The sequence below is a fragment of the Macaca mulatta genome, chromosome X, assembly GCF_049350105.2.
Source record: "Macaca mulatta isolate MMU2019108-1 chromosome X, T2T-MMU8v2.0, whole genome shotgun sequence".
Classification (NCBI taxonomy): domain Eukaryota; kingdom Metazoa; phylum Chordata; class Mammalia; order Primates; family Cercopithecidae; genus Macaca; species Macaca mulatta.
Window position 1 is genome coordinate 161516066 of NC_133426.1, and position 27215 is coordinate 161543280.

Below are 27215 nucleotides of genomic sequence, written 5' to 3' on the forward strand. Positions count from 1 at the left end.
ACAGAGTGATACCCTGTCTCAAGATAAAAAAAAAAAAAAAAAGGAAAAGAAAATGAGCCTTGGTACCGAGTCCTGGGAGAGAGGGAAATTTGTGTATCAAAGTTACATTGCTCTTCTAACTAGTAAATTAATGATAGACGAAAAAAAAAAAAAAGAAAAAAGTTATATTGCTAACTCTACAACTGTGGTATATAGCAGGATACTCACTCTAGCTTAACATATGGTCTAGGCCTAAATGTGGGGAGAAGGGGTAAAAATTCGAAGCACTGAGGAAGCATCAGTGAACATTGGTGTTCTGGATGAGAACAGTGTTTGTCTAGTGTTTTAAAAGAGAATGGTAGAGTTGGAGATAGTGAGTTAGGAAAACTTTCTTGAGTTTTACCTATTTTAATAGTGGGTTGGTTATTTTTTTGAGACAGGCTTTCTCTCTGTTGCCCAGGCCAGAGTGCAGTGGTATGATCACAGCTCACTGTAGCCTTGACCTCCTGAGTTCAAGCAGTTCTTCCACCTCAGCCTCCCAAGTAGTTGGAGGGCTATTTTTCTCTTTTTATTTTTCTGGAATTTCTCTCATCCCTATGATGTCAGCTGTGCAACAAAACTATTTTTGTGCCATGATCTAGTTGTTTTGCAGCAGATGGCTCTGTAGTTTAGATGCTAACCTTTTTATATATGTTTTAAATCTTTTCTTGCAGCCTGTCATGTAACTTTACCTTCAAGCTGTGTAAAAGTTCCTTAGTATTTCATGTGTTAATCTCTTTTTTGACACTTGAATCTGAGATCTTTTATCTTTCTTTAATTGGAAATTTTGTGATTATCACTTCTTTTTTTTATCATCTGTTAATTTTTTTTCCTCTTTCTGAGATACCTGTTTACAGATGTTGACACTTCTAATTCTGCCTTCCATTTCTTTATATTATTTCCCTTTTTTCTGTCTTTGTCATTTATCTTTTGGCAATTAGATGGATAGCCATGAGTTCTTTGTTTCAGCTGTTACAATTTTTATACCTAATAGTTCTGGTTGGTTCTTCTTCATATTACCAATATTCTTTCTTTTCTCCTTGTGGTATCTTTAAGTATTTAATGTATAATTTTATCTTTTGGTATTTGTTAATTTTGTTTCATATCGTAGAGTCTGTTGAATTTATTGTCTTTATTTATTATAATGATCAAATTCTAATTTATTTTCCCTGTCAGCTTAGATTCCCTCAGGGATATCAGCTACTTTGGCCAGTAATGTATGTGGAGGTGGGGGTAATTTAAGTCACTCCTGGTGGATAGGGGTGGGAGGAATGCTGCTGGTATCCCAGTCTAAGGGCATAGCCATCAGACAAATACTTCTCCCCAACCAGATAATTCCACCTCTGGGGGATTCTTTCCATTTCTGCTGTCTTCATTATCATCACAGGAGGGAAAGGGAGTCGGGAGAGGTGGGCTGCTGGGGACTAGTACTTGTAATTCTTAGCTTCCTAACTTGGCCTTCCCCCTGCCAGTAGCCAATTCTGCCATTTTTCTGCCGTGTAGCAGTGATGAGGTAGGTAATGTAGGACTCCCTGGGGGCAGTTCAGAGGGAGAAAAGGAACACAGCTAGAACATTTTCTTTTAGCTTTATTCCTCTTTTGAAGGCTTGATTCACTTTCCTTCTAAGCTACTGTCTCCCCTTTCACAGCTCTAGCCCCTCCTAGAACCTGGAGGTTTCCATTGTTGTTACAGTAACAATGACCTGGAGCTGGCAGAAGTGCCCTTTGACAGAAGAGTAGATAAAGAAGTTGTGTTTGTTATATTTGTAATGGAATAGTACACAGCAGTGAAAATGAATGAACAAATCTTAGGATCTTGATTGAGTTTAAAAAGCAAACCCCAGCCGGGCGCGGTGGCTCACACCTGTAATCCCAGCACTTTGGGAGGCAGAGGTGGGCAGATCACCTGAGGTCGGGAGTTCGAGACCAGCCTGATCAACATGGAGAGACCACCCCCCCCATCTCTACTAAAAACACAAAATCAGCCGGGCTTGGTGGTGCATGCTTGTAATCCCAGCTACTCGGGAAACTGAGGCAGGAGAATTGCTTGAACCCAGAAGGCGGAGGTTGCAGTGAGTGAGATCACGCCATTGCACTCTAGCCTGGGCAACAAGAGCGAAACTCCATCTCAAAAAAATAAAATAATAATAATATAAAAGCAAACCCCAGAAAAATGCATACAGCATGAGACCATTTGAATTAAGGTCAGAAGCCACCAATGTTAAAGAATATTTTGTTTAGGGATACACACGAATAGGGTGAAACTAATTGAAAAAGAAAAAACAGGACTGTAAACACACAGTTCAGGCAAGCTACTTTCTCTTTGGTTTTTATTTGTTTTTTATTTTTGAGATGGAGTGTCGCTCTGGCACTCCAAGCTGGAGTGCAATGGCACTATCTCGGATCACTGTAACCTCCACCTCCTGGGTTCAAGGGATCCTCACGCCTCAGCTTCCCAAGTAGCTGGGATTACAAGTATGCACCACCATGCCCAGCTAATTTTTTTGTATTTTTTTTAGTAGAGGCTGGTTTTCACCATGTTGGCCAGGCTGGTCTGGAACTCCTGGCCTCAGGTGATGCACCTGCTTAGGCCTCCTAAAGTGCCAGGATTACAGGCGTGAATCACTCTGCCCAGCCAAGCTACTTTCTCTTCAGGTGAAGCAGGGTAGGGAGGAGTGTATTGCTTGGGCACGTACAATGTCATTGGTTGTCTGGTTCCTAAGTTAGCTAGGGCTGCAGCTGCTTGGTTGATTAATGTGCTTTATAATGTATTACATATAATATTTATATATACAAAATGCATCTTAAAAGTCATTTACATGACCAAAAAATCTTGATCTGAACATACTCCTTATGTTGTATGTGTATCACATATTTTACAAATGTATAACATCTTTGTGGTGGTTACCTATATGAACATACCATACAAAAATAAGCAAACTTGAGCAATCTATGGCATCCAGATTGAATTGTAGTGAAAAAATGAATGCCAGGTGTTTCTAGGTTATTCACTGGACTGTATTATCAAATGATGACACTATTTTTTTTTTTAAGCAGCAGGCTCATTTAACACATTTCTTGCCAGGTCAGTAGCACAGGGTGTAGTAAATTTGCCCTGCCAACCTCCTGCACACATGGAGTGACTTCCTTTATGTGACGCAATAAGTTCATTTTCATTGTTGTGTTTAAATTTTGTTTACATTCTGGTCTCTAATAATATTTAGTAAATTTACCTCGAAAGAACCAGAGCTTTGTTATTATATCCTTAGTCTGTTTTGCTAGAAATTACATTGTGATTTGACAGAGACCCTATAACTGTTTTGCATATATCGCCATGCAAAACACATGCATCTAATCACCATAAAGAACTAAACCCCAGTGACAAAAAAGGTGTCATTGTTTTCTCTCTTTAATTGACTGAATGTTTTTAGCATACTATGTTTTTCTTTTATGTTCTTGTCAGTGAGGTTGATTGCATTTGGGAGTCACTTACTAGCCTTTTACTAGTAGCCATCATATAACTTATCCATTAAGTCGAATCAGTCGGATCATGTCCATCATTGTTTTTTTTAATTTATTATGTTTAAATCAGTGATCTATTTATAATTTTAAGAATGATTGTTACCTAATTTGAAAAGAAGAGCATTTAAGGAAGAAGTACCCAAAGCTTAAAAAGAATCACCAAATTATACTGTATCATAATGTGGTGTGTTTGGCATTCAGATGATGGTGTACATTTTTCACAGTGTGACAAGTGCACATACTGAGAAGGTGTCACTGTGCTTTGCCTGGCATTTAGCTGACTGTGATGTGCATGTGTGTATACCGAATGCACACACCAGGAGCAGCTATGTGCATCACTAGTTAGGGGATTGGTGTCTTCAATTTTAGAATATAACTTTTGAATCCATGTTATTTTTAAATTTAGTTTTTAAATTAATCTATTTAAAATGTCATTCTAATCAAATGCAGAACCTATGAATCACCTCTGTGGAATATAGTCTGCTCTAGAAATGTTAAATAACAATGGGGTATTTGACATAATAGAACAGAGCTTTGTCTTCATGGAATAGGCATTCTATAAACATTTGCTTGTATATCTTAAATATTTTTATTAAGTATTTATACTTTAAATATTTTATGAATATTTTACTAAATGTATTTTCTTTAAGTAAATATTTCATTAAATATTTTATTTTTATAAATATATCTTATTTTATCTCATATCTAAAAACATCTTAAGTATTTTATATCTGTACATAGTCCTCAAGAACACATTAGTAGAAAATGCAAAGTTAGTAAGACCATGCCCTGTTGTTTATTTTTGCCTGCAAAATACTAAGTTAGTCTTTTTCTTGTTCACAGGCTAAAAGGTCAGATTCCTGAAATTAAACAGACTTTGGAAATTCTAAAATACATGCAGAAGAAAAAAGTAAGTGCATTTTTATTTGTAAATATGAACAAACTAGGATATGTCAGCAGAAACTCGTCTTCTTTGACTCTTTGGTCACTGATATTTGATCTGTGCTGTGGAATCCAGTCTGCCTTCTTAAGCACATACACTAATGTTATGATGTGATTCTGTAGCAAATGTGGCTTTGCAGCCTTCCCCCAAAAGTCAGGTTTAATTCTAGGGCCCACACTTGGATTATTTTGCTTATCTTTAGTACTTGTGAAACTTAAATGCAATTTGAAATTGTTTTAGGTGTACAAAGAAAATGTCTTATTCTGTGCTAGCAGCATCTAGGGTTTTTTCTTTGTTGTTGTCTTTCTCCCTAAGAATAAGGAGTTAGTCCAAGATTTATAGAACTGGGAAAAATCTTAGAGATCATCTGTTTCAGGTTCTCATTTCATAGTTGAGGAAATGCTTACGGAGAGGTTATACTTGACCAGTGTCTATGTAGTTAGTTACTGGCAGAACTGAATTTGAGAGTCTTCTAAGTCTTAATCCAGTATTCATTAAATAAAAGCAGGTTGTAAAGATTAAATCTCATAAGCATATTGTATTTAAAAGATTGTGTGTGCGCTTACAATTTTGCTTGACTGTTAGAATAACTATTTCTAGTACATTTTAATATGTGGTGAACTTTGTAAGACTTCAGCAACTGATTGATTGGGCATGAAGCACCAGTGAAATAATAGAAGAATGGCTAAATCTTATAATAACGCTTTCTCTGTATGTCAGGCACTCGATGGGGTGTGTGTGTACGTGTTACTCAGTGCTTATCACTGACTTCATAGGTGTAGGGACTGTTATAATCCTAATTTTACAGATGAAGAACCTGAGACACAAAAGTTAAGTGAGGTGCCAGATTTGTACAGCTAGTGAGTAGCTGAGCCAGAGTCCATACCCAGCCACCTGGGTCTAGCATTCATTTCTTCTACCACTACACTTAACCTGCATGATGGTACTGTTTTAAATGTCCTAGGTTCAACTGTGTGATCTCTCTTTTATAACCTTGATATCAAACTGACCTGTTTATGGTAGTGTCATTTTTTTTTGTTTTGAAGGAGTCTACCAACTCAATGGAGACCAGATTCTTACTGGCAGATAACTTGTATTGCAAAGCTTCAGTTCCTCCTACTGATAAAGTGTGTCTGTGGTTGGGGGTAAGTAAATGTTATAGCCACAGCTGATATATTTGTAAACCAGTGTGTTTTCTCCAGCAAGCACACTGGTTTTGCTAGTATTTGCTAGTATTTTAATAGTATTGCTCGAGATGTGAAAGTGTTCATCTCCTTTTGATTGTGGAAGGGACACAGGGGCAGAGTTCAAGTGGTTCATATTAGAAACTGACTAGAATCAGGAGTGCGATGAAGATCGCAGCAAAAACATACTGAAGTCTCTCCCAATCAAGATAAAACTGATCAAACAAACCTTGCTTCTCTTCCAATTAATGCTTTATCTCTCTTAAATATAATGGAGGAAGAGCAAGAGAAGTAAAATAGAAGGTACTGCTGAACTTTGGATAAATGCTTCTTCCCATAAGAGTTTAATAATTCTAGAAAGGTCCCTCTGAATTTAAGGGGAAAAAGTATTACAAAAAGCTTGAGGTTAGAGTTTATTTTTTAAAACCATATATTTCAGTTTTCAATGATTTCATTGAGCTTATCTGTGATTTACCTGTCTTGCTCTTCTCAGTCCTCTGACTATCCAGCTACCTGTCCATGGATCTTGTTACCTCAGGCGAGTTCTCATACAAAGTAGCAAGCCGAGTGTACTTCTACCATCTGTCCTACTGGGAGGATTTCCCCTAGCTGCTGTCCTGTAGAATCACTCCGGAGAGGCACTCTAGATTAGCCCAAGGAGGTTTGCTCAAAGTTTGTACAACGTTTACATTTCACTCTACAATCATAATTTCTACACTTAGTTCTGTATTGAAAGGAAGGATTCAGTGTTTATCACTAAGGCTTTTTAAAAAATAACTTTGAAGCATAGCAACTATACCTGAGTGTCTAAGGGTTGAATGATTTTTCTGTATTCAGTTTTTTTGTAGAAATTGCATGACTTTTTGATTCACAAATTCAAGTGCTACTTTATTTCAGGAAAGATAATTTCTGTTGTGTACTTGAATGTGACTTTTGCCCCATTTCTTTTATTATCTTTTGGGAATAATAAATATGCATATGTTGGATCTCCTTTATCTATTTTCAGTACCTATCATGTTCTCTGTTTTCAGTTATTTGATCTGTTTCATTTTGTGTGATTTCCTCTGGCTGCTTCCCCATGACTTTGTGTTTTCCCTTTTAGTTATTCTATTTTGTTGCTTTTACTCTGTCTTTCGTAACTGTTCTTCTGTTTCTCTTTCTCTTCATTTTCTTTGCTGAGCTCTTCTTGCTCTTTTCATGTTTTTCTTCTTTTATTCCTCTTGAATGCTTAAATCCTTATTTTATCACTCATAGACTGGCACTTCCCACTTCCCGCAATCTTCCCCATCTCAGTAAATGGCAGAATCTTTTGCCTGGTTGCTCAGAACAAAAATCTTTGAGTCTTCTTTGACTCTTCTCTATTTTATATCTCTCAACCAGTTCTTCAGCAAACCCCACTGGTTCCTTCTTCTGAATAGATTGAGAAACCAACTATCTCTCACTTCCTTACCGCTATTACCATGGTCCAGGCCACCTTTGTCTCTTGCCAGGACTGTGGGAATAATGTCTGTATTAGTTTTCTAGGGATGCCATAATAAAAGTACCACAAACTGGGTGGCTTTAACAACTGAAATGGATTGTCTCACAGTTCTGGAGGCCAGAAGTCTGTGATCAGCCCCAGAATCAGGGTCAATTCCTTCTGAGGGCTGTGAGGGAAAATCTGTTCTAGCCTTCTCTCTTAGCTTCGGTGTTCGCGGACCGTCTTTGGCATGTTGATGTGTAGAAGCATCACTGTGATCTGTGCCTTCATCTTCCCATGTGTGCATGCATGTGTCCAAATTTCTCTTTTTGAAAGACCCTATTTCCAAATAAAGTCACATGCTGAGCTATTGGGGGTTAGGAGTCCAACTTACTTTTTGTTGGGGAGACAGAATTCAATCCATAATACCTTACTTCCACATAAGGTCACATTCACTAGTATAAGGGGTTGAAACTTAAATGTATCTTTTTTGGCGACACTCTTTAACCTGTAATAATACCCTAATTCACTGTCTTGCTTCTGCCCTTGCTGGAATTCCCAAAGCCTTTCCAGCACAGTGGTCAGATTAATCCTTTGAAATCTCAATCAGGTCATTCCATTATTCTGCCCAAAATCTTTGAATGGTTTCTTATCATGTTCCAAGGAAAAGTCCAAGTTCTTTGAGTGGCTGACAAGTTCCTGCACATCCTGGTACTCTCTGTTACTTCTCTCTCTGTTTTTTTTTTTTTTTTTTTTTTTTTTTTTGAGACAGAGTCTCACTCTGTGACCCAGGCTGGAGTGCAGTGGTGTGATCTCAGCTCACTGCAACCTCTGTCTCCTGGGCTCAAGCAATTCTTGTGCCTCAGCTTCCTGAGCAGCTGGGATCACAGGCATGTGCCACCACGCCCAGCTAAATTTTTTGGTAGAGACGAGGTTTCGCCATTTTGGCTAGATTGATCTCGAACTCCTGGCCTCAGGTGATCTGCCCACCTTGGCCTCCCAAAGTGCTGGGATTACAGGTATGAGCCACCGTGTCCAGTCTCTGTTCTTCTCTTACCTAATGCCCTACTTCCTTGCTTGACCACACTTGGACTTCTTGCCGGACTTAGAGCATGCTGGGAATGGCTCTGCTTCAGAACCTTTATTCTAGCTCTTTCCTCTGCTTAAGCTGCCAGAGTAATGCTTTTAAAACATGTCGGATCATTCCACTTTGCTCAAGACCCCAGTGGTTTCCCTGTCACCAAGGGTGGAATACAGAGGTATCCTTTCCACAGGACGGCCCTACTCCCTCTCAGCACTCATTTGTGCTCATTCTTTTGCTCATTCTGCTGTAGCCATGGTGGCCCCCTAACTGTTCCTGGAACCTGCCAGTGTGGCCCCACATTTCTACTTCTGTGCTCTTCACACTCAATCCTTTGAGTTCTCAGTTCCAATTGTTAGCTCCCCCAGGGACCTGCTATGGCTTGTCTGTCAGCATTCCTTGGTTTCACCCTGTTTATCTTGTACTGTTTTCCTTCAAAGTACTTAGCACTCCCTGATATGTTATTGATTGGTGTATTTACCAGTTCCCTGACACATAATAAGTGCTCAGTAAAAAGTTTTCTTGGGTGAATGACATTTTTGTTGGTTTTTTATCAGAGTTCATACATGCTAATGGTTAAAAGAGCAAATAGGACAAAAAGTTTTACAATAGAAAGCAGCAGGCTACTCCTCCATCCCCAGATGTACCCACTTTTAATCATGTCTGTACATCTGTACGTACATAAATATTGGGGATTTTGTTACTTGTTTTTACAAAAATGGGATATATATTGTTCAGCACCTGACTTTTCACTTAATAGCACAGATGTCTTTATTTGTGAGTAGACACAGAGTTTGCCTTCTTGGTTTTGTTGGCTTACTATTCTGTGGTATGGCTATGTGATAATATTCCCAAGTCAAGGGGTGTTTAGATTGTTTTAAAGTTCTTGTAGAGTGAGCAGTGCTGTAGTAAATAATTTTGCACATCTAGACTTGTACACAAAGGCATATTTTTGTATGCTGCTTTGAAATGGAATTGTTGCGTCTAAGAGTATGCACATTTAACATGTTGATGAATACCATCAAATTGCTCTCCAGAAAAGACTACCAATTTTCATTTTCTCCAACAGTATATAAAAATACCCTTTTATTAACAGTCTCACCCACATATGTAGATTTTTGCTAGTTTTATAGGTGAAAATATTATCATCTTACAGGTTTTTGTATGATAAAAATGCTCATTTGTATTTCCTCTTCTGTTTGCCTTCCTGATTGTGTTGTTGCTCCATTTTTCTGTTGGATTCTTTATAGATAGATAGATAGATAGATTTATAGATAGATAGATAGATTTATAGATAGATAGATAGATAGATAGATAGATAGATAGATAGACAGACAGACAGACATTTAGGTCTTCTTTACATATTATGTATTTTGGATGCAGAGTCTTCTCTTAATATTGCTGATACTTTTTCTCATCTGTCACTTGTCTTTTGTGGTACCTCTTGGAAGTTTTAAATTTTAATGTAATCAACTTTATCAGATATTTATAATTTTATCTTAACAATATACTCCTTTCACCAAATCTGCAAACATTTTATTTTTCCTAATATTTATATACTTAAATTTTTTAGAAAACTTTTTTGTTAAGGATAACATGGAAAAAGATAAGTAACTCTTCAGGATAATGGGTGAGTGACTTCCAAAAAGAGGGCCTCCCAATGGCCAGTAAACATATGAAAAGTTGTCCCACTTCATTAGTAAACAGGGAAATGCAAATTAAAAGCACAATGTGATCTCACTGTGTACCCACTAAGGTAGGGTGATACTAAGTGATGGTAGGACATGGAATAGTGAAAACACTGATTTACTGTTGGTGAAGGTGTAAATGGACACAGCTGCTGGGGAAACTGGCAGTGTCTGTTAAAGCAGAAGATATGCATTGCCTACGCCATAGCAGTTCCATGCCTGTCTCCATCTCTTTCTGCCTCTTGCTATATATAAGAAATGTATAAATATTAACTAAGGGAAAGGTGTAAGAATGTTCATATCAACTCTGTAGTAACCAAAACCTGGAAACAACCCAAATGTTCATCACAGTCAAATGGATGACTAAATCATGATGTGTTCAGACCATGGAATACTATACAGTACAGGCGAGGAATGAACTTCTGCTACACACCAGCACTGCAAGGGTGATTTTCACAAACAAGGTTGAGTGAAAGAAACTGCATAGCAAATTACCACAAACTTAGAGGCTTAAAACAATATCCATTATCTCCTAGCTGTATAGGTCAGAAATCCAGATGGGCTTGGCTGGGTCCTCTGTTCAGGGTCCCACAAAGCCAGAATTAAATTGTCAACAGGGCTGTACTCCTTACTAGCAGCTCTGGGGGACAATTAGATTTCAGCCTTATTCACGTTGTTGGCAAAATCCGGTTTTCTGTGATTGAGGTCCCTGTTTCCTTGCTGCCTGTTGTCCAGGAGTCAGTCTCAGCTTCTAGAGGCCACTTGCAATCCTTGGCTTGTGGTCCTTTCTATTTTCAAAGCAGTGATATGACTAGTCTTTCTTACACTTCAGATCTTTCAAACTTCTCATTCTGCTTCCAGCCAGAAAAAGTTCTCTGCTCTTAAGTGCTCATATAACTAAATTAGGCCTACCTAGGCAGTCTGTATATTAAGTTCAACTCTGACAAATGATGTAAATATCTCATCAGAGTCACAGATTCCAGAGATTAGAATGGGACAGCTGTTATGGGAGCCATAATTCTTGCCTACTATAGAAGTCAGTCACAAAAGAGCGCATATACTGTGTCATTCTGTTTATGTAAAGTTGTAATGCAGGCAAAACTATGCTCTAAGGATAATGGTTACCTTTGGGGTGGGGGTGCTGGTGGTAACTGGAAGCGTTCACAAGGAAGCTTTGGGGTGTTGGTGATAACCTGTCCTTGATCTCGATGCTGGTTCCATGAATGTGTTAAGTTTGTGAAAATACATCAAACTATATATTTATGATATGAATACTTTTCTATATGTATATAATGTTAAATATAAACAAAAAAATCAGAAAACTGCATAAAGCAAAGTGTAAGTGAACGAATCTGTTATCAGTCAGGGTTCAACCAGAGAAATAGAACCAGTAGGATATAGCTAGCCTGCATAAACTTGTGTACAAAGGTGCAGGTTACTATGTGTGTACCTCATGAAATCATACTGTTACCTCCAATTCAAATTCAGGACAATAGAGTTTTCACTTTAGTTGTTCCTCTGTTTTTTTTGTTTTTTTGTTTTTTGTTTTTTTTTTTTAAACGGAGTCTTGTTCTGTCGCCCAGGCTGGAGCGCAGTGACACGATCTCAGCCTGCCAAGTGCTGGGATTACAGGCATGAGCCACCGCGCCCGGGCCCCCTGTTTCTTCTATATCAAGAATCCTGGTTTTCAGAAATACCAAGGGTGATAGAATTGAACTAGACAACATTACTATTCACACACAAAGCATTCTTAGAATAACACCACCCAACACTGTTACCACTGACAGTTTTGCTTATGTTCTTCCTGTCCTTACCCATTCTTTATAAGGTTGTTCCCATATTGTTGGAGCACAGAGCCATTATATACCGTTTGCTCTCTCTCGTGTCTTTCATTTATCTTTGTTCTTCGTGTAAATATTGAATGCACATCATAGTCTTTATGTTGATGTCCCCCCAGTCATTTTGATTGTATGTTACTCATTCGTCTGATAAGTAGATTGCCTTAAGATTTATGGGAATGATATTCCCTGAGTTATCTCATGTTGCTGACAACTTGTCTGTGGCCTTTGTACTTGAGATTCAGTTTTGCTGGATATAATATCTTAAACTCACATTTTATTTCCTTCAGCATCTTATACAGTGCTCCATTTTCTTTTATTGTAAAGCATCACTGTCAAAAAGTGTAATGGCAAACTGATTTCTTTCCGAGTGATGTGTTCTTTTTGCCTGGATGCTCAAAGACTTTTGGGTCAATTTCCCCAAGGTATACAGTGTACCCTTTCATTTCATTTTGTGTGTCATTTCACCCAGTGTGTGTGTGCATGTGTGTGTGTGTGTGTAGTATGTGCATGTGTCACATTTCAGGAACATTTTATTGAAATGAAGGATTTAGAAATTTTTGTGTCCCCTGCTTTGGTTTTTTTCTTTGTGGATTCTTATTATATTTATGTTCAGTCTTTGCTTATGTTGAATATTTTTGTCCTATCTGAACTTTAATACAGTTTTCTAATTATGGATTGGATTATTCAGTCAATAAGTATTTATTTGGCATTTACTTTGTGCCATATACTTTCATGTTGTCCTGTTTAATCCTTACAACAATCCTTTGAGTAATTTTAAGATTGCATTTGTGAGATGAGGAAAGTGGTTTAGCAAATGCCCAGTGGTCAGTCAGGTGATGGGGGAGTTCAAAGCTGTAAAAGGTATGGCTTCCCAATTCCAGGGTACATGCATCCCTGAATATTGGCAGTAACACTAGATCTTCAGAATGACAGACACATTACCTTGCCTTAATCCCTAATATCTGTCGGAAGTAGTAGGAAGGGACAAGTAAAAGCTAGCTGTCTTTCTTACCTTGTCAAATATAGATGATAAAAAATGTCTTTGAAAAATTTTAAATTAATACCGTATCTGAAGCTCAGAATTTATTTAAATTGATACAAACTTAACACTATTTAGTGTCACGATGGAGGTAGTAGAAAGATAGAATTTTGTATCTAAACATACTGGTTTCTTATCCTGATTCTCCCATTTTCTCACTAGCTATGCCAGCCAAGGCAACCTGAGCTTTCATTTCTTTAACTGTGAAGAAGACAACTTTGGCCTCAGCAGGGTTGAGGATTAAATGATACAATGTATGTAAATATATTCTTTAACCAAGGGATCAGCAAACTTTCTGTAAAAGGTCAAATAGTAAATATTTTTGGTTTTGTAGATCACATGGTTTCTGTCTCAACCACTCAGTTTTGCCACTGTGGTATGAAAGCCTGAGTAGAGAATAGCTGGGCTCCAGTGAAACTTAACTTGCAACAAAAGGCAGCAGGCTAGATTTGACCTGAGGGCTGTAGTTTGCCCACACTTACTCTAACCTATAAAGCTCTGTGTAAATATTGAGTAATTGTCATGACTTTCTCTCTTCAGGCTAATGTAATGCTTGAATATGATATTGATGAAGCTCAGGCATTGTTGGAAAAGAATTTATCGACTGCCACAAAGAATCTTGATTCCCTTGAGGAAGACCTTGACTTTCTTCGAGATCAATTTACTACCACAGAAGTCAGTATCCTTTCTTAAAACAAAAAGCAAGGGAAAAAAAGGAGAAAGATTTTTTTAAAAAAACATTCTTTCGTGGGCAGAGGGAGAGCATTAGGAAAAATAGCTGATGCATGCTGGGCTTAATACCTAGGTGATGGGTTGATAGGTGCAGCAAACCACACAGCACACGTTTACCTTTGTAACAAACCTGCACATCCTGCACATGTACCCTAGAACTAAAAAAAATTAGAATGCAAAAAACCTCCCACATTCTTTCTTACATTGCTTTAGTGGGAAGAATTTCCTTATTAGGCTAACATAAGGTTATAGATTTTATAAGATAATAAATAAGATATTTGGAACTAGTACTTAAATAAGTTTGTAGATAGATTAGTGACTTTGAAATGTGATGTGGAAACAGCAAATTCACATAGGTGAATGAGTATTTTTCTTCCAAATATTTTCCCAAGACAACTTTGTAACTGGTTAAGTAGTTTAATTTTACAAGCATTTGTTGAGGGTCTCCTATGTTCCTGCAACTGTGTTAAGCCATATGGGGCATGAAAATCAATTTTAGAAAAGAGTGGCAGTGTCTTTCTCTGTTTGTTAGAATCGTACATGTAAAACAGCTGAATGATAATTCATAGCAAACTATAAGTAAGTTAACATATGCAACACCAAGGCAATTTAAACTTTGGGAAAGATAGATGTAGGCTGGAGTTAGTTCAAAGAAGGCTTTGTTGAGAAGATAAAAGTTAGGCTGCTTTTTTAAAGGCAGCGTAGGATTTAAAGATCAGCAGAGAGAAGAGATGGGAGTGGGGTATTCTGGTCAAGAGGGAAGGCAAGCTCTTTGCCTTTCTTCTCTGGCCTGTCTTTTCCTCCTACTTCCTGTCACAGTCACCCAAGACAAAATCACGGGAGTCACCTTTCACACTTCTCTCTTCTTCGCTACCAATAACAAATCGATCACCAGATTCACATCAAATTTCCCTCATAAATCTCTCTGACCATTACTGTTCTCGTTCTGGGACTCCAAAACCTGCACTCAGTAGCTTTTTAGGTTCCTTTCATTCCATCTGTCCTGCCCACTATCTCTAGTATGAATTTACTAAGTCACTCATTTTTATTCCTCTGGTTACAATATTTCAACAGTTCCTTGTTACTTACAAGATATACATATAGGCACTCTTGTGAAGTGACCCCAGCCTGTCTCACCTCATGCCACTGACCTCCTCTTGACTTTCCCCAGTGCATTCCAGGTTCCAGATAACTCCAATCAGTTATTGTACACACTCCCCAAATGTGCCACACCCTTTGTATTTCTACCCTTTGTTCCTCCTAACTGGAATGGCTTTCACATATTTACAGGAGGTGCTCTTTTTTTACCCTTTTACTCTAAATATCTCAGTTCAAGCATCAGAGCATTCCTGAACATTTTCTGATCCTCAGAGTGTTTCTTGTGTGCTTGCTTAACACATACTGCTTAGTTTTTCCTTGCCAAACCATGAGCTCTTCAAATGTAGGAGCTGCACTTTCTCTTCTTTTCCAGTGTGCAGCATGTGGCAGGTGTTCATGGTTGGCTGAGGGAAGGCAGGCCTGTTGGGGCCTAGTGCACTAATCATCATCATCTGACGGGTAGTGTGGAAACTTCATCCAGCTGTGAGATGATGAGGGTCTAGGACGGTGGTGCTTGTGGAAAGGAAAAGATATTAAACGTTAGAGAAAAAACAGGATCCAGTGACTTAGATGGGTACAGGAGCCAAAAGAGAGGAAATCCTCTCAGATGAGTCCTACAAGTTTAGTTAAATGCCATTTGTTATTGTTAGTACTGCAAAAGGTAGGAAAGGAAGGTGTACAGACAAGTGAGGGAGCTAGGGCGAACAGTCTCTGTCATATTGACTATTCTACTGGAGTCTAAGCTCCATGAGGGAAAGGACTTCACCTGTCTTATTCAGGGCTTTGTACAGCGCCTAGTCAGAAACACAGTAGATGCTTAACAAACTTATTAAGCCAAAGGGAGGGTAAGAGATAAAATTGTTGATAATTGTACTAATACAAATATTACATGGCAGGATATAGGTTGAGCAATCTTTGAAATTTCTTGGATGAGGGACTGTCTTTAAAACTATTGAGAGTGTCTAGTACATATTTGTTAAATATATCATAGTTGACAGTTGACTAATACCATAGTAAACAGTTGGTTAACAGTTGTTGATTTGAGTCCTTAGTTTTGGTAGAGTTTAATTACAGTATTTTCCTAGCAATTGACGTTATAGCAGGATGTCTTAACAATACTATTTGTTACCAGCATTTGTGTATGTGTGATTTCTGTTTCTTTGATTCATTGTGCAAGTGGAGTGAATAGTTAGTCATTGCATGCATTATCTTTAGAACTGCATTTGCATTTTCTTTGACAATTCTTGCAGATATGGCCAGGGTTTATAATTGGGATGTAAAAAGAAGAAACAAGGATGATTCTACCAAGAATAAAGCATAATGCTGGCAATTAAAAATGTGGTTCAGTTTTGCAAACATGTTATCTTAAATACCCCTTTATCCTTACAGGTTGACATAACTTTGAATGTTTTAACAGCAAGAATTTTAAGAAAAGATAAACACCATTTTATTTATTTATAAAAACAAAATTAGTTTCAAATATTTTTGACATTGTGGTTTTTTTTTTTTTTTTTTTTTCACATTTCTCAGCAAAGCTAATGGTATTTTAATCATTATTTTTGCCTGTTATAAGAAAACTCTTAGCTGAAATGGCCGAAAACTGTGAGACATGCTATGGAAGCTGAATGTCGGACACTAGCACAGTTTGCTATTTCCCTTTCTAATTGGCTTATGTTACTCTCACTTGATAGTTAAACCGTTTTAGATGTAGAGAAGACAGACAGTTTGAATATTTGTAAACTTGTTTTTCTTTGGTGTGTTTAGGACTTAGTGGTCCTCTGTTGCTGTTGTCTTCTGTAAGTGGGGTTTCATGACTCACTGCTTAACAAATAACTATCTACTCTGATATTCTGGACATTTCAGGAAATGGTAATTTGCCTTGTTACACAGTAAGGGGGCTATTAAGACAACATTTTTTCTAACCTCAGATAAGTGCAGTGTCTTTGCAATGCCAACATAAGGGAGATTTGGCCAACGTGAAATAAAATTACTCATTCAAAACTCTTCCTAAGGTGATTTTGTAGTTCTTAACAGTTCTCCAAAGCATCTTAAACAGGAATATTAAGATAAATGTAAATCTGCAATGGCTGAAAAGAGTTGTGAGCTTTTTTATTCATGATAAAACCTTATATGAATAGTAAAAAAAAAAAAAAATCCCTGTGGAAAGCTCCTAGTACATTGGTCAGTGCTGGGTGATATAGATTCTGATAAAAACATAAATGTATTAGTTCATCTCCGTGTAGTAAAAAGTATACTTATACAATGTTTTGTACTTGTATTTCATGATATTAAAACAGTGATGCTAAAACTATGGCAGAGCACTTTTTTCATGTTACTCTTTGTCTAACTATGTTTGGGCTGCTATAACAGAATACCACAGACTGGGGAGCTTATAAACAGCAGAAATTTATCTCTCCCAGTTCTGGAGGCTGGGTAGTCAAAGATCAAGGTGCTGGCAGATTTGGTATCTGGTAAGGGCTGTGTCCTGGTTCATAAATGGCACCTTTTCACTATGCCCTCACGTGGCAGAAGAGGCAAGGAGCTCCCTTGGGCCTCTTTAATATGGCACTAATCTCATCGTGATGAGACTCACCTCCCAAAGGCCCCAGCTCCTAATACCATCACCTAGGGGGTTAAGATTTTAACATAACAATTTTGGGGTGACACGGAGATTCAGACAATACACCTTTTTAAAGTTATCATGGGTCTTTTCACATTTTTGTAAAGTTTACTTGTACATATACTAGCATGTTCCAATAACTTCTTATATTTCTAGAAACAACATAAAATCCCTTTGGAAGGAGTACAGATCTGCAAACAATTGAGAAGTTCATTGAAAATATAACAAAAGTTCCTTGATTGAATTTTTCTTTCATAATTTTAAATTCTCGTATTTTAGAATTTGAGGTTTGTAAGCATCTTGAGATATTGTATGTGCTCATTTCCCCCAAACTTTATTATGGTAAGTATATATTGGTATGAAATGTTCCTGTTAATATTAGAACAGGAATGGTTTGCTCTGAAGATCTTCATTTTGTCTTTGAAAGTATGAATATAGATTTTTAGGTAATTACAAGGACTATGAAGAAACAAAACTCTTTTGAGATATGAATTACAGGCCAAAAATTAAGGTAATTATTTAACAGGTATTTAAAAACACCCATTATGTGTCAGGAACTGTGTTAGGCTCTGTTAATTAAATGAAAGATATTTAAATCTTACCTCTGCCAGATAATTTCTGTTAGAGTGGTTTACATTTTCAGAATAACATAACCATCCTGATTTGACATATTTTGAAGTTTAATATTAGCGTACTAGGAGAGGATATGGGCAAAAGATTGACTACAGAACTTGATGCTGAGAAATGTGTTGGAAATGCAACTTAAATTGAACTGTTTTTCATTATAAAATGGATGTTCATTTAAGAAAATTTAGAAAACTGGAAAAAAAGATGTTCTATTTGCAGTCCCCCCTTGACATTTCTATGTATTCTGTTTCTTTTTATGTGCATAGGTTTTTTGAAAACATAGCTGAAATGATTTTGTCTTTATTTAATCCTACTTTCTTAGCATGAAATTTGTGGGTTGTTTTTGAAACTTTTTCTCTATTGTAAGTAAAGAACTGAGCAGTTTATGTTTACATAAGACTTCTTCCTATATTTAAGGTTTTTCCTGAGACTAGATTACCAATGGACTTATGGAGTCAATGATCATAGCATTTCATTACCTGGGGTTAACTGAAAGTACTGTTTAGTTAGATAGAACTTGTTTGACATAGAGGCTGTGAGGCTGATGAGTTTTCGAACGGGTATGTTGAGAATTGAATGAAGCATTATTAACTAAGACCAACAGGCAAAAACTTAAGAAGTTGTTTTTGTTCTCACTTTAAAAGCCCAGAATCATAGGTGTTTGTTTGCAGGTTTTACAATTTAAAACACACAAGCCAAATTTGTGTTTTCTTTGTTCCAGCTGTTATTAATGTAACATTTTTCTAAATTCATGTTTTTCCCATACTTCAATTGTGCTTTCCTTCATCCCCTGCTCCCACTACCCATCCTCTTCCATATAAAGACACTGACATCTGTAGGGAGAAGCACCTTATTCAAGGCCATACAGCGGCTATGTGCACAGTCAGAATGAGAGCCACATTTCCTTGCTTCTGGGAAAATTTCCCCCTCTATACCATGATGCCTTGCTCCTTTACTTAGTGATAGCTAAGTTTGGGGAAAATGTTAAGTTCCATTTTTTAATGAATGAACAATCTGCCTTTCTCTGTATATTTGCTATTCTCAGCCTTAAACTTCAGTGATGTCTTTAAAGATCTTAAACCATTTTTTAAAGGTTTGCCTTCATTGGTTCTAATCCCATACTCTTGTGATAGTCATGGCTGCCCTAGCACTCAGGAGTGTCTTAAGAGGCAACCCCATCCCACATTAGCACCAAATTGTCATAGCCATGACATAGAGCTGGTGTTGGGTTCAACTACACAAACTCCCATGACATGGAAGGGCCTCCTCTGTTACCAGTTTGCTCTGAAGGACATTGGGCAGGCAAGACAGCATGCCAGAGGATGGCTTTAGGCAGAGTTCTATGGGAATTATCTTGGCAGTCCCCACAGACTGCACAAAAGGACATAGGAGTCACCTTGACTTTAGAAGCCATAAGGGACCACCCTCTTTTTAACAGTTCCCTGTGCATATAGCATCCTTGGGTTCTGGCTAGGGACAAGGCCCAGGAAGAAGTTGTACACTGCACTCTTGGAGCCCAAGCTGTGACTCCTAGCAGGTGTTTACATTCATTTGCAGCCTTCCTAGCTTGGACAGAGGATGCTTCGCTGAGCGTTTTACCAGAAGCAGTCTCTTGTCACACAGCTGGTGGTCTACCTTCATCAGGTTTCCAGGGGAACCAAGCTAGAAAGCTATCCAACGTCAGTGCCAAATCTCAGAGGAGAAAGGGATTTGAAACACCTCAGTCATAACCTGTTGAATCTTGCATAATCATGGCCCAGTTTTTGTCATTGGCCTGCTTCCCTTTTCAGTTCCTTTTGTAAGGCCTCTTAGCTAATAGCTGCGGAAAATGTAGTAATACTGTCTTTAGTAAATTTTAAGGGTCAGATGGAAACATTTCTGTCTGGGTTAGGTGAAAGACAGCCAGGCGGTCCAAGTAGTTAATCTCCAAAGTTCCTTAATAAATGGATCTGAAAACGTTTTTCTCAACTCAAAACCAAGTGATGTTATAAATTTAGTGAACCTATGAAGTTAATGCAGAGTGCAAGCTTTTAAGGCTTGTGGCCCAAACTAGGCAATAACTAAAATTTTCATTTTCACACTTTTTATTTTGAAATTTTGTAACTATGACCAGTGTCATCGTTAGGCCTGCTAATTAACCATATTTCCTATATATTAATACTCTTTTCTGTACTCAGGGAGAACTGCTTGTATGACCAGTTGTGAGAAGGTACCAGTTTGAGATTGGAAGTGTCCAAGGATGGAGAAATTGATTCACGTATTATGTGCACAGAGTTACTTTTCTTGTTTGGTTAGGAGAAGATGGCCCAGGATCTCATCTGCACATGAAAAATCATGGATTGTGTTCTGAAGTTTAACTAGAGGATATACTTGTATTTGTGTTCCTCTCTTGTCTGATGTCAGATTTAGGTGTAGCCATGTCAAAAAGGATAGACCTGGTGTGCATGGTATTTTTGAGCAGTTTCTTTATAAAGGATCATGCTTCTTGATTATGGTTTTCAAATAATTTTATGTGTTAGTTGATTGTGTGACAACTCTGTTTGCCTTCCGTGGATATTTGATATACAGGTAGGCAATGACCAAATAGGATTTTTTTTCCAGATTTTCCAAGTACACCCATCTTAGACTGAATCAGTTTATTTTCCCTAGACCAAAGCTGTGGATTCTAGAGTAAAAGTAAAAAATTTAAAAGTAAAAGGTCAGTGGATAACAATCTCTTGCATTTGTCTATTTTTGCTTGTATTATCTGTGCTTTTAGAGTCACATCCCCAAAAATTGTTGCCCAGATGAATGTTATCAAGGTTTTCCCCTATGTTTTCTTCCAGTAGTTTTTACAGGTTCAGGCCTTACGATTAAGTCTAATCCATTTTGAGTTGATTATCATATGTGGAATGAGATAGGAGTCTAGTATCATTCTTCTGTATGTGAATATCCAGTTCCCCGAGCATCATTAATTGAAGAACGTTCCCTTTCCCCATTTTGTGTTCTTGGCACCTTTGTTGAAAATGAGTTAGCTGTAATGTGTAGATTTACTTCCGGGCTCTCTATTCTGTTCCATTGGTCTACATGTCTGTTTTTATACCAGTACCATGCTGTTTTGATTACTATAGCTTTGTAGTTGATTTTGAAATCAGAGAGTGTGATTTTATGAGTTTTAGGATTGTTTTCTATTTCTGTGCAAAATGTCATTGGAATTTTGAGAGGGATTGTATTGATTCTATGGATTGCTTTGGGAAGTATGAACAGTTTGACAGTTTTAATTATTCAGTCCATGCACATGGGGTATCTATCCATTTATTTGTGTCTTCTTCAATTTCTTTCATTGGTATTTTACAGTTTTCAGTGTATAGACTTTTACCTTCTTGGTTCAATTTATTTCCAAGTACTTTTTGGCTATTGTAGATGTGATTGTTTTCTTGATATCTTTTTCACATAGTTCATTGTTAGCATATAGAAGTAGTACTGATTTTGTATGTTGATTTTGTATCCTGCAACTTTCCTGAGCTTATTTATTAGTTCTAACAGTTTTTGGTGGGATCTTTACAGTTTCAATATGTAAGATCATGTCATCTGTAAACAGAGACAGTTTAACTTCTTCCTTTCTGATTTGGATGCCTTTTATTTGTTTTACTTTACTAATTGCTTTATCTAGCACTTCTGCCACAATGTTGAATGGAAGTGGGGTGAATGGGCATCCTTGTCTTGTTCCTGATCTTAGAGGAAAAGCTTTCAGCTTTTCACTTGAACATAATGTTAGCTGTGGGCTTATTGAATATGGCCTCTATTGTGTTGAGATGCATTCCATCTTAATTTGTTGAGAATTTTAATGATGAAAGGATGTTGAATTTTGTCAGATGCCTTTTCCGCATTCATTGAGATGATCATAGGGTTTTGTCCTTCATTCTGTGAATGTGGTATATCATATTTGTTGATGTGCATATGTTAAACCATCCTTGTCATCCCAGAGATAACCTCACTTGATAATGGTGTCAGTTTGCTAGTATTTTCTTGAGAAGGGTAATGCTGGCCTCATACAGTGAGTGTGGAAATATACTCTTCAGTATTTTTGGAAGAGTTTGAGACGGATTGGTTTTAGTTCTTTAAATGTTTGGTAGAATTCAGCCCATGAAATCATAAGGTCTGGAGCTTTCCTTTGATGGGAGACTTTGTTTTTTTAACTTGATGTGATCCTATTTGTCCATTTTTGCTTTGGTTGCCTGTACTTTTGGGGTATTGCTCAAGAAATTTGACTGCATTGTAGGTGTGTGGGTTTGTTTCTGGGTTCTCTATTCTACTCCCAATTATTGGTGTATGTGTCTGTTTTTTTATGGCAGTGCCATGCTGTTTGGCTACTATAGCTCTGTAATATAATTTGAAGTCAGATAATGTTATTTTTCTAGGTTTGTTCTTTTTAGTTAGGATAGCTTTGGCTATTCTGGGTCTTTTGTGGTTCCATATAAATTTTAGGATTATTTTTTCTATTTCTATGAAGAATGTCATTGGTTTTTTTCTTTTTGATTTGAGTTCCTCATAGATTCTGGATATTAGTCTTGTTGGATGCATAATTCACTAATATTTTCTCTCATTCTGTAGGTTGTCTGTTTACTCTGTTGATTATTTCTTCTATGCAGATACTTTTTACTTAAGCTGCATTTGTCTATTTTTGTTTTTGCTGCATTTGATTTTGAAGTCTTAGTGATAAATTCTTTGCCTAGGCCAATGTCCAGAAGAGTTTTTCCTAGGTTTTCTTTGAGGATTTTTATAGTTTCAGGTCTTACATTTAAGTCTTTAATCTATCTTGAGTTAATTTTTGTTTATGGTAAGAGAGAGGGCTTCATTTTCATTCTTCTGCATATGGTTAGCCATTTTCCATAGCACTTGTTGAAGATCAACTGGTTGTAGGCATGTGGCTTTATTTCTGGGTTCTCTATTCTGTTTTACTGATCTATGTGTCTATTTTTGTACCAGTAGCATGCTCGTTTGGTTACTGTAGCCTTGTATAACTTGAAGTCAGGTAATGTGATGCCTCCAACTTTGTTCTTTTGCTTAGGATTGCTTTGGCTATTTAGGCTCTTTTTTGGTTGTATATGAATTTTAGGAGTCTTTCCTAATTCTGTGAAAAATGATGTTGGTAGTTTGATAAGAATTGCATTGAAACTGTGAATTGCTTTGGGCAGTATCGTCATTTTAATGATATTTATCCTGATCCATGAGCATGGGATGTTTTTTCATTTGTTTGTGTCTTCTCTGATTTCTTTCATCAGTGTTTTGTAGTTTCCTTGTAGAGATCGTTCACTTCCTTGCTTAAATGTATTCCTAGGTATTTAAATTTTCATTGGTGTTAGATTTTTAACCAATTTTCAACTTTACTGTAGCTATTGGTTGCAATACCAGAGTAAAATGGCTGTGCTGCCTTTTTTTTTATTTCGAGTCACACTGAGACACTGATACCAGTGATGCATTAAACAGTGTGGTGCACAGGCATCACCAGTATGCAATATATTTATGTAACAAACCTGCACGTGTACCCTCTGAACCTTTAAAAATAAAAATAAAAAGTGGACTGCAGTTGCCTTTTTCTTCTCCACTTGGTCCTCAGCCACCAGATCCCAAACTGATTCTGGGAGAAATCCAGGTAATTAGCAACTAGAGGGAAATCTGATTACTCATACTAATGACCAAGGAAAGGGTCATTACTCTGGTTATTTGAGAGATGACCATGGTCTAGGACTTTCTCTTTTAACTTTTCTGGCTAGAGTTTGTGCAGGTCAGATGTTGGGGGAAGAAGGTCCAGAGAAAATAAATTTTATCCTAGGGAAGGAGTGGGCAAGTCCCAAAACAAAGATGACTCTGGAAGACAAAAGGCAAGCAGAGATGGGAGTCTGGCCCTGAAAATAGGTAGAGGCAGGAAAGCTGGAAACTAAGGACTGAGCCCCTTCCCTTCTTCTCTGGTCCCTACCACACCCGCCTCCTTATATATCCAATGGCACATCTCTCTACCCCAGCCCCTAACCTCCACCTGTCCCATTTCTCCTTGGTGAAAAGTTAGTTACATCAGGAATTTTTGAAAGTAGATGGGGCCCAAATTAGTTCTGGGAGAAATCCAGTAACCGTAGGGAAAACGGATTACTGATACTAATGACCAAGGAAAGGATCATTTAAAAAGCTGATAATAAGAATACACCTTCAAAAGTTTTTTTTTTTTTTAAGGGGGAGGAATATGATCAGAGTACTGGGCAGCTCAAACTTTTCATGCATGACTACATATGTGATGAGACAAAATTATTCAGATTATTACTGAATAATGGCAAATAGATACCAGTATTTTAGTACTTAAAAGTGGCAGGCTGTACTGAATTACTGAACACTGCTTATGGCAGTTATCAACCATATTAAATATTATAAACATGATTTAATATGACTTTTGTTAACCTGCCCACTTCAGGGAAGTCTCCTTCCAACCCCAGAAAATAAATATTTCTACAGAATTACAATTAGTATATGTGAAGTATTTCAGAGCAATATACATTTTAAAAAATATTTTCAAAACTTCAGATGAGATGGCAATTGGATATTTTGGAAAATCAAGCAATCTTTGGGTCTTCTATTAAAGTGTAGAGCTTGCCAGCTTTCATTCTGTTGTGGGTTCCAAAGTGCCAGGTCACCTGAGAATTTGTGGTAGAAGTTCAAGTTGCTGTTTTCTTAAGGTAATTTTTCTTTTTCCTTTCATATATTTATTTGCATTGGTAAAGGCTACCGTTTATGACAAAGATGAAATCTTCGTGAACATGTATCTGGTGAATAACATTATGTGAAAATGTATAAAGTGTTAGAAATGCAAGGAAAATGGACAGAAATATTAATAGGAGTCCTAATATATTAATCGCAGTCATTTACAGGTTAATTAGGCAAGACTGCTAGTAATGCTAATTTAATAAATGTTGGCACCTACAAACCCAGTTCTCAAAAATCATTTACAAAAAGTGAGCACATATTAAGCTAATAAAAAAGGCCAAATTTCCAAAAGTGCAAATCATCTGGGCCACATTTTCTGACTATAATGCAGATAAAATTGGAATGAATAATAGTTTAAATGAGAAAAATATGAAACATTTCATTTGCTATACTGACTTAGCTGAGTCACTGTCTTGGTTCAGACCAACTGTGCCAATTCCCAGGCAGCTTAATGTAACTAAAAAAGGTCACCACTGCAAGTCGCAAGAGGGCAGTGATGCTGTGCAGTGATCCATTCATTCCCTTACTCTACAAGATAGTTTCATACCCTCTCTCCTGGTCTCAAACCCTGACACTCCCTCTCTGGTTGTTGCTCACAGCTGATGTTCCTGCTTTCTAGCTGGCCAAGAAGACTGAAGCAACCAGAGGACTCTTCATGCACTCCACCCCACATCTACCCACCATCTGCCCATATTCATAAACCTTTGCTTCATCCTCATCTCAGCCCCCAGTCTTGCCCTAACCAAAGCATTATAAACATTTCCAGGGCAATGTATGGTGTATTTTTAACATTGCCTGGCGCAGCCTCCAGTTAGAGGAGCTCTGGCTTGGTAGTGCACATGTTGTTTCCTAAGAACCAATGACTTTTTCTGTTGAGTGCTCTGGCCACAAAATTGTATTGATTTTAAGTGATACACCCCAAACCTATTTTTCCCTTAGGCCTTGTTACTGTTAGTATATTAGTTTGCTAGAGCTGCTGTTACGAAGTATGATAAACAATAAACAGAAATTTATCACCTCATAGTTCTGGAGAATTGAAGTTTGAGGTCAAGTGTTCGCAGAGCCCTGCTCCCTCTGAAGGCTCTATGGAAAGATTTGTTCCAAGCCTCTCTCCTAACTTCTGGTAGTTCTTGGCTTGTGGTAGCAGAACTCCAATTTTCACCTGGTGTTTTTCCTGTGCGCACATTTCCCCTTTTTATAAAGACACCAGTCATTGGATTGGGGCCCACCTTACTCCAGTATGACCTCATTTTAACTAATGACATCTACAATTTGACTGCCCCACACCCCCACAATAGGATCACATTTACAGGTACTGAGGGCAAGGACTTTGACATCTTTGGGGGACACAATTCAACTTATGCAGATAAAATTGGAATGAATAATAGTTTAAATGAGAAAAATTGAAGCATTTCAAAATTAAGCACTATGTTAAAGAACTTTTAGGTCAGAATAAAAGTATAATTACAAAATTATTTAGAATTTGTAATTCTAAATAATTGAATTCATTCTTTGTACATGTTGAATTTTTATAATTCAACATATAATTCAAGAATACAAATAAGGTAATTCAAAATTACTTAGCTGCTGTGCAATTTTGCAGAATTTTAAAGTTTTAGGAGCACATGCATTGCATTATAGTACACAGTGGAACACTCTGTACTTTACTTTTTGTTTGCATTAATAAAGTGTCCCTGCAATCTTAAAGAGAAGAAAGGTTCTCCCATGAACTTGTCTCTCCTGAATCCTCAGTCTTTCTCCACTGAATCTTTCTTATCTTAAAAACAAAAAACAAACAACAACAACAAAACTCTCTTGGCCTGACATCCCCTCAAGCTGTCATCCTTACTTGTCTTCTTCACAGAAAATTCCTTGGAAGTATTCTGTACTCACTTTCCTTTTTTTCCTTCCTGTTCTAACCAGGGTTTTCTATGCTATACTCCACAGAAACTGCTCTTGTCAGGGTCTCCAGACATGCACATTGTGAGATCCAATGGTCAGTCTTCATCTTCATCTTATTAGATCTATCAGCAGCATTTGACACAGTTGATTGTTCTCTCCTTTTAACTCTGCCTCCTTGGTTTCTAGTATATTGCCTGGTTTTCCTCCCACCTCCCCGCCTGCTCCTTCTCAGTTTCATGTAGGAGTTCTATCTTCTATGACCTCTAAATTTTAGTGTTCCCAAAGGTTTACTCCTCAGACCTCTTTTCTGTGTATTTGAGGAACTCATCCGATCTCATGTAAATGATTGTCCTCCCTGCACTGATAATGCCCAGATTTTTATCTCCAGCTTGGACCTCTAAACCTCAGAATTTTAGACTCTCATTTCCTACTGCTTACTTGACATCTCCATATGTGAAACTTAATAGGCATCTCAAACTGAATGTGTTGAAAACTAAACTGATTCTTCCTCCTTCCTCCCCTCACCTCAAATCCCACCCATGCTCTTATACGTCATATTCAGTTCATCAGCAATTCCTGACTAAATTCATGGTGTATCCAAAATTTGACCACCTCTCATCACCTCTTCAGCTACCATCCTGGTCCAAGTCACCAACATCTCTCATGTGGATCACTGCAACAGCCTCCTGATTTGGCCTGCTTCCACAGTCGCTCCTCTTCAGTCTCT

General features: G+C 37.5%; 1 protein-coding gene and 1 long non-coding RNA gene across 4 annotated transcripts in view; one reads left to right on the top strand and one right to left on the bottom strand.

Annotated features, from left to right (window-relative positions):
- The window catches only part of VBP1 (VHL binding protein 1), a 36049-nt gene extending 19137 nt beyond the window's left edge, over positions 1–16912 (top strand). For all 3 annotated transcript variants that reach the window (XM_077989012.1, XM_001098746.4, XM_028842502.2), the window contains 4 exons: positions 4383–4449; positions 5529–5627; positions 13315–13453; positions 15855–16912. In XM_077989012.1, the coding sequence (XP_077845138.1) occupies positions 4383–4449; positions 5529–5627; positions 13315–13453; positions 15855–15925 (376 nt within the window). In that variant the 3' untranslated portion in view covers positions 15926–16912. The remainder of the gene's footprint in view (positions 1–4382; positions 4450–5528; positions 5628–13314; positions 13454–15854) is intronic.
- LOC144338646 (uncharacterized) lies at positions 12416–27215 on the bottom strand. Its single transcript, XR_013412906.1, has 3 exons — positions 27101–27215; positions 25604–25777; positions 12416–15117 (listed from the first exon to the last, which is right to left on the bottom strand). It is a non-coding gene; the product is annotated as an uncharacterized LOC144338646 (long non-coding RNA).